The sequence below is a fragment of the Panicum virgatum genome, chromosome 5K (assembly GCF_016808335.1).
Source record: "Panicum virgatum strain AP13 chromosome 5K, P.virgatum_v5, whole genome shotgun sequence".
NCBI lineage: Eukaryota > Viridiplantae > Streptophyta > Magnoliopsida > Poales > Poaceae > Panicum > Panicum virgatum.
Window position 1 is genome coordinate 56,461,240 of NC_053140.1, and position 8,179 is coordinate 56,469,418.

Consider the following 8,179-nt stretch of genomic DNA (forward strand, 5'->3'; position numbering starts at 1 on the left):
GCAGTCCCAACCAGACTTTACTATTAGAGTCTAAGCCTTAAAAACTCCATCATAAAAAACTATACTTCTCAATGTAAAGTGTGTTACTTTAGTTTATATGGCCCACTTATCTCTCTCACATTTATTTTTGATTTGCGTGAAGACTTGGAGTCTAAATAAGACTTGAAGTCTTTATTTCTCTCCCTCTCTCTTCCATAAATATACTGCCACATCAGCAAAATATAATAAATAGGAGACTTAGACTTTATAGTAGAGTTTGGATTGGGACTGCCTAGCGCACCGCGGCTTATCCCGTTATCCGATCCGGGATCGAACGGACGGTGGAGCCCGCGAGCCGCCGAGCCGATCGACCGTCGGGCCTAGTAGCAGCGGTTCCCAACGGAAAGGGGGAACCGCGCGTGTTGGCTTTGACTCCGGGGGGCCGGCCCCTATAGTTTATGCGATCCGCACCCACCAACGCTACCAAACTCGGCAACCCAAGCGGCGAACTGGCGCGCGAGAACTACCTCTAATCAGGACTAGATTATTATTTGGCTGGCCACACATGACGGGAGCGCCAGGAGCACAGCTCATGCGGTAGCTAGCCAATCGGTGGCGGTTGCTCCACCAGAATTTTGAAACAAGTACCAAACCGATTCCCTCCTCTCATCTCATCGGCCTTTTCCTAATCATGGACTGGCCCGCCGGAATCATGGCTTTCCGGTACTGCTGTGCTGTGCTGGGTTAGCTAACCACCAGGGGAAAAAAATGCCTCCAACGGGAGAGGTTAGGGGGGGAAGTACTAGAAGCAACTGCTAGTGATACAACTGTGTCCGCGTAAGAGACTTTGCGTAAGCGTAACTAACAAACTACTCCACCCAGAATGGACGGATCGGTCTAATACGAGCGCATCTAAAGTTGGGGTGGAATCTAGACGACCCCATGGTTTTGGAGTAAAAACTTTTGCTTTAAGGTCTTGTTTAGATGCGTAAAATTTTGGATGTAAAGTATTGTACTATTTTTGTTTGTATTTAATAATTATTATCTCGTCATGAGTTAAATAGGTTCAATATATTTGTCTCGCAAATTATAGACAAATTGTGTAATTAATTATTTTATTTAACTATATTTAATATTTTGTGCATGCGTTAAAAACTTCGATATTATGAAAAATTTTGTAAAGTTTTGAAATTTTGAACAGACCTAAACAAAGCCCAAATATTAGCTTGGACCTTGGAGTAGTACAGGCACAGCGAACGAAGGAAGTTAGTTTCAGACGCGATCAATCGCAGCCTCGCAGGGGCACGCGCGGTCAAATGGCGCGCGCCTTGTAGGGTCCAGTCAAGGAAGCAAATCCTCTGCAGTACTGCAGAGGGACTCACCCTCACTGATGTGTGGGCCCCACATCACTCGAGCCCACATGTCAGGGGGTGAGTCCCTCTGCAGTACTGCAGAGGAGACTCATCCTCCAGTCAATGGATGGAGAGAAAAAGGAAATAAAAAAGAATAAAATCCACGCCCTCTCCCACCAGCACGGCAGCACGCACCGCCTGGCTCCCATATATACGCGCTCCGTTGCTGGCTCCTCTTCTATCTTCCCTGTTTTATAGCCAAGCGCCAACGCTCAGAGACACAGAGACTCCAGCCCAAGCTCGACTCGTGGAGCTCAGAGCAGAGGCGCCATCCGCCAAGAAACACCTGCGGCTGCGGCTGCGGCGGCGCGCGCGAGGACCCCGAGGGAGCAGCGGCAAGCTCGGCGCTAGGAGCGAGAAGAGGAGGACGAGGAGCGGGCGGCCATGGGGAGGTCTCCGTGCTGCGAGAAGGCGCACACGAACAAGGGCGCGTGGACAAAGGAGGAGGACCAGCGCCTGATCGCCTACATCAAGGCGCACGGCGAGGGGTGCTGGCGCTCGCTGCCCAAGGCCGCGGGCCTCCTCCGCTGCGGCAAGAGCTGCAGGCTGCGCTGGATGAACTACCTCCGCCCGGACCTCAAGCGCGGCAACTTCACCGACGACGACGACGAGCTCATCATCAAGCTCCACGCCCTGCTCGGCAACAAGTAAGCGCCTGCTTTCTTGCCTGTCCGGTTTCGCGCGCTCGCTCTGTTCTTTCCTTTCGGCGGGTGGCTGATCGGTTGTGGGTGGATCGCGCGCGCAGGTGGTCGCTGATCGCGGGGCAGCTGCCCGGCCGGACGGACAACGAGATCAAGAACTACTGGAACACGCACATCAAGCGCAAGCTCCTCAGCCGCGGCATCGACCCGCAGACGCACCGCCCGCTCAGCGGCGGGAGCGCCGCCGCGGCCAGCGGCCTCACCACGTCCAGCACCGCTGGCTTCCCGTCCCCCTCGCCGGCACCCAGGCCCGCGCGCCCGGTCATCGCCATCCCGCCCAATGTGATGTTCGCGAGGCCCACGCCGTCCGAGGACGGCCACAGCAGCAGCGGCGGGAGCACGGACGCGCCGCGCTGCCCCGACTTGAACCTCGACCTCGACCTGTCCGTGGGCCCGCCGTGCTCGCCGCCAAAGACGCCGGCCGCCGCCGCGTCCACGCCCACGTCGCAGCAGCAGCAACAGCAGAAACGGGCGACCATCTGCCTGTGCTACCACCTCGGCGTCCGCGGCGGGGAGGCCTGCAGCTGCAAGACCGCGTTGCCGGCGGGGTTCCGGTTTCTCCGGCCGCTAGAGGAGGGCCGGTACATATAGGAGGTGTTGTAAATCACAACGGTAGTCAGGCAGAGGCACCCAAGAAAACCTGTAAAAAGAAGGAACAAGAGTTTCTAATGGAGATGACTGATGTGGATGATGAGAGTATCATTTCGCATGTTTCCTCTCTCTTGTTTTTTCTTTCTTCAGAACCGGTTGATTTCTTCCTTTCCGTTTCCTAAGCTTGTGTAGGGGTAGTCGATTGGAGAATCTTGTGATTTGTGCATCCGATTCTGGCGAATGCTTTTGCCATTTGGGCCATGCGGGGATATACCAGTTCGATAATACATCATGCGGTATACTGTTGGTAGGTACGCAGAAATTGTTTTTGGGTGCTCCAGGGAAAAAAGAGAGGAATACTACAAAGATAACATGGACGCATGGTGTGGCAAGTTAGGCACCAGAGAATTTTTTGGAGAAAATGACATGGCTTTGTTTCCCTGGAAAGCTTTCTTTGCTGTTTAACCGATAGAGTGACATGAATGGAATTGTGGATGTGGCGTTGTAGTGGTAGTTAGCCAACCAACCTAGCTAGGTCGACCGGTAAAAGGACAAGGGGAGGATAGGTAACATACGGGATAACTGGATAAGTGAGCCGACCGGCTGCTGGATTCGAAGTAATCCTCCAAATTTACAGCGAGTTTTATTTTGCAGAAATAGTAGCTAGATTCCTCTTCTCTTTGACTTTTTTTTTTGTTTCACATTGTCGGGGCAGCAATCAGAAGGGGGGAGATGGCGGTTTCCCGTCATACGTCATAGAAATTTTTTCTTGGTGAAGCTGCCGCGTTCACATAGATAGCGAGATAAACAAGTTTATGTAAAATGCCACTGTAAAATTGTCCGGAGCTACTGGCTGGTAGGCTGCAGAGGCTAGCAGCCCAGCGCGAATGGCATCATGAAAATCTTCTTCTTTTACTTTTGAGGTTCGTCCACCACACCATCACCTGTCGCCCTGGAAACTAGGTTCTTATCCTTGTGTCAAACCACAAACGAGAGTTTCTTGCAGGCAAGTCCGGCGTGGACGTGGAAATCTTTTTGCTACGGCCGGGCTCGGCTCGCCCAATGATCTCCGCCTACTCTACGCCCCGCGCCGACGATTTTCAAAGCTCTTGACATTGTTGGTTCGGACCACGTACAACTGCGTATGCTGGTTGGTAGTATTCCCGTACCTGATGAAGTTCGCCTGACCTGAAGCAGCTAGGAAGGTTGGTTAACGGGTCCCCATCCCAAAAATTCCATGGGCATTTGCAAGGTCAAACATCTGCTTCACCCGCCATCGTGTTCGGAACAGGAAACATTTGAAGTCTGGCACCGGTTTCATTGCCGCCCCAAGATGAAGAAGAGGTCAGGAGATAAAAATTATGACCCGCGCCTACCGCACGTACCGCTCTGATTTGCCAAACCAATGTGGGATGTTCCTGACGGCTACAATGTGAACTCTCCGGGTGGAACGTACCGTGACTTTTCAAAGCTGTAACCACCGCGTTTTTCTACGATCTTACATGTGATTTAGTTGATGAATTTTTAAATTTACATTCGACTCGAACGTATGTGCAGGGGATCTGTGAGATTTCTTCTTCTTCTTCTTCTTTTTTTCCTGGCGTGGAGGGCTCCGTTGCTTGCACACCATAGCAGAGCACAGGTTGCTTGTCAGTGACCGTTCCTTTCCTTTCGGGCTCGCTTGGCTGGAGGTTCTCGTCCGTTTTCCACGCTGATCTCCGCGGCGAGAGCCGAGATACAGATACTTGTGTTGTGGCAGCGACGGATTCCGTTACCTGTTACTTCGCGGACAAGTACCTCTACCAAACCGCTTTCTTCCCCTCGCCAGCCGGGCGCTCATCATCCATCGCCAAGACGCTCACGTTCCCGTGTTCCAGCCCACCCGTCGTGTCCGGACGCCCCTCCCCGGTTTCTTGCGCGGCGGCCTCCCCTCGCCCGCCGCCACAAGCTCCGCTGCAAGTTGGCGCGCTGTGTCCACCGCCGTGCCGTCACCGCGTGGAGCGAGCCGTGCGCCCGTGTGGACGCCGCCAGAGCCGCGCGCGATCGGCCGGGCAGAACGTGAACAGACCTACAGGAACAAGTTGCGATGCCTCCGGCCAAGCGTCGCGCTCGAGCCCGCGAGGCAATGATCACGCGCTCTATGCTGGCGAGCCGTGACGCGCCGCGGGACGGATCCGCCTACCTAGCTACCAGTTACTGCCGCCACGTTCCCACCACGCATCTCTGATTGAATCCGAACTTGCATAGACCATGCCGCCGTGAGCTTGGCGGGCTTGTACTCGAGTATCACGGTTGCAGCGGTGTCACAAACGCATCGCTTCCTGTCACGTCTTGCACGAACACTTGAGGCCGTGAAGGCGCGAACGCCTGCAGCCGCAGCAGGGTTTGAAATTTCGGCGAAATTTCGGCGAAATTTTTCGTTTCCGCTCGTTACCGGGAAAAAATATTTCGGTATTTTCGGAAAATTTCGTTTTAAAAATTCAAAATTCAAAAAAATTCGTCCGAAATTCACCGAAATTCCGGAAAACGAAATGGTTAACCCTGAGCCGCAGCACATCGCAGAAACCCAAGCCTGCAAGTATGCGGGGGCATCGATATCGGCTAGGCGCGGCCCCACAAGGGGGGTCCGAGGTGTGCTTTTGGGCTGCGTGGCCCGGCGAACCCCCACAAAAAATCATTCAATCAGGGTGGGGACCCCCGTCCGGGAGGTTTGGATGAGGACAAGCGGTCTGAAGTGGTGAGCATCGGCGGGGAGAGGACGGGCGGGCGGCAGCAAGTGCCGCCGCGCGGAGAGCAACGTGCGATGCCGATGCGGTGGTAGTTGCTGGTTGGTGGGCGGATGACATCACCGACGACCGCCCCGCACCGTCGCCGGCGCGACCTCTCCTTCTGCCCGCCGGCGAGATTTCCGGGTCCTGCTTGGCTTCGTCCGGTCGTCCTAGATTGATTCCCCCGACGCCGCGGCGCCGAAATGTAACTAGTAGGAGAAACCACCACATGACATGCTGACGGGACAGATTCAGTGCTTCTTGGATGATTTTTTTTCGATCTTAAAAGATGGAGAATTATTAGGCACGGATTCGGCGTTGATGTCATCGCTGCAACCGTGGTGATATTAACTGACGCCATCAGAAAAACCAACACGAAACCTGAATGATTGGCATGGCCAACCTGTTCCGGTTAGGCGTACGGTTGCTGGTTCGGCCGGGAAAGCTGGCCCGAATCTTTCATGCATCTCGAAGAATTTTTTATGCATGAAATATTAAATAAAATTTATTTTTAAAATATTTTCACGGATAGGTGTAACTTTGTGCGACAAATCTAATGACGGTAATTAATTAATGATTGGCTACAGTGATGCTACAATAACTATTTTCTAATTGTGCGGTCAAAGATCTTATTAGATTCATCTCGCGAAGTAGCGCAGGTATTGTGGAATTAGTTTTGTAAACTGCTTTTATTTAATACCTCTAATTATTAATCAAAATTTATACTACTTGTGCTACGAACAAAACCAAACAGCGCCGATGTTGCTGCCGGACCGTCGCCGCAACGGCGAGGTAGCCATCGTGCGCTCGGAAAGGCCGCTGTCCGCCTGTCCGATCCCTGCAGTGTCACTTTTCAAAAAAAAAAAAATCCCTGAAGTGCCGCGTCCCTGATGGGCAGATCTCACCCGTGCCCCCAGCCCCACACCAGCAGTGGCAGCAGGACAGGGAGGCATCTAGCTACAAGGCACATGCCGGAACAGTCGCTTTGTTTCTTTTCGAAGGCAGTTTCAAGCTGACTGACGGAGTTAACAGTCTTATCAGCGGTTAAGGCCCCGTTTAGTTCCCAAAAATTTTCACCCAAAAATTTTCACTTCCCCTTTGAACACATATATGAAGCACTAAATGTAATTAAATAATAAAACTAATTATACAGTTTGGATGTACACGACGAGACGAATCTTTTGAGCCTAATTAGGGCATGATTAGCCATAAGTGCTACAGTAACCCACATGTGCTAATGATGCGGTCAAAGGCCTCAAAAGATTCATCTCGTGGTTTCCAAGTGAGTTCTGAAATTAATTTTTTAATTAGTGTCCGAAAAACCCTCCCGACATCTGGTCAAAGTGCTGACGTGACATCCAAAATTTTTTGGGAAGGAACTAAACGCCCCCTAAATAATGCTGTACACGCTCACATCCAGATACCCAGTGTTTCTTATTCAGGGACTATCTTTGTCGTGATCAATCATTCAGTGGAAAACCAATGGGATCAGGGCTTGGAAAAATTCAAGATGAGGCAACGGGGTTCCGAATAGATTAATGCTAACACGTCCTTCGGGATGGTTAGCTCCGCCATAATTTAGCGGCAGGCCATAGTTTAGCATGGTCATACCTACCATTTTGTCCAACACGCAGTGTGCGCTGTGGCAGGCCATAGCAGCAGGTTGTCCCTAGGTGAATACTCCAAAGCGTCTACCAGGGGCATGTGACTTGGCAATACCTCCTCTCAGAAAGCCGCATCCAGTGATTGCCGCCAGCGAGCGAATGGCATGCGGCAACAGACAGACTATTGGGTCACTGTTGAGTGTCGCAGAACCTGGTGCTGCTACCATTTGCTTGGATGTCAGATCAAACTACTCCCTGGTTCCACAAAAGAAATGCAATTCTTATTTTTTAATAAGTCAGACAATTTAATTGTATTAAAAAGTATTACTAGATTAGTTGTAGAATATATTTTTGTAATAAATTTATTTGGAGATATAAATTTTAATACTATTTTATAATAAATTTGATCAAATTTAAACAAGTTTGACCGGCACGGATCCTTGTAATTGAATTCTTTTCTGGATGGAGAAAATAGGAGTTACTAAGTTTGACCTATTTTATTATAGTCTTCCAAAATGGTATTTGTAAATTATACTACCCATTGTAGCTTTCTCTCCATTTGTAACAGGACAGGAGGAGTATATAGAGATTGATTCCACATTCTCTGCGTTATAATATTCTCAGTTTTAACCGGCATCTTTGCCTTTGTTTTGTTGCCCCCAAGCGTTGACGTACTAGATTTAGTCTCTGTTTGACGAGATTTTGTGCAACCACTTTGAATACAATTGTATAAATTGCATGAAGCATGTACGGGTTATATGAGAATTTGGAGAAGAAAACAAAGCAATTAACTAAGCACTAGCTGTATGGACTTCCTGTTACGGGAGCTACACTACTACAAAACAGGCCTTTGTTCCTGGCCATTTGTCCCGGCAGCCTTTGGGCCCGGGAAAATAGGTGGCTTTTGTCCCGGGTCCAACGGCTAGCCGGGCCAGCGGGGGGACGGGGGCCTTTTGTCCCGGTTGGAGACACCAACCGGGACAAAATGGGAGGCTTTTGTCCCGGTTGGTGGTTCCAACCGGGACAAAAGGCCCGCGTAGCCTTTTGTCCCGGTTGGAACCACCAACCGGGACAAAAGTCCCCCTTTTGTCCCGGTTCGTGCCTCCAACCGGGACAAAAGGCCT

At 51.0% G+C, this 8,179-nt stretch overlaps 1 protein-coding gene across 1 annotated transcript; it reads left to right on the plus strand.

Annotated features, from left to right (window-relative positions):
- Nucleotides 1–1,572: 1,572 nt before the first annotated feature.
- On the plus strand, nt 1,573–2,850 carry LOC120708827 (myb-related protein 308-like). Its single transcript, XM_039994245.1, has 2 exons — nt 1,573–2,038; nt 2,137–2,850. The coding sequence occupies exons 1-2, from the start codon at nt 1,776–1,778 to the stop codon at nt 2,681–2,683; spliced, it is 810 nt and encodes a 269-aa protein (XP_039850179.1). The 5' UTR covers nt 1,573–1,775; the 3' UTR covers nt 2,684–2,850.
- Nucleotides 2,851–8,179: the final 5,329 nt, after the last annotated feature.

Bases quoted from the DNA above. Each gene is read 5' to 3' on its own strand.
- LOC120708827 (XM_039994245.1), top strand. From the start codon at position 1,776: ATGGGGAGGTCTCCGTGCTGCGAGAAGGCGCACACGAACAAGGGCGCG. The intron at 2,039-2,136 runs GTAAGCGCCTGC...TCGCGCGCGCAG, and splicing joins CACGCCCTGCTCGGCAACAA to GTGGTCGCTGATCGCGGGGC.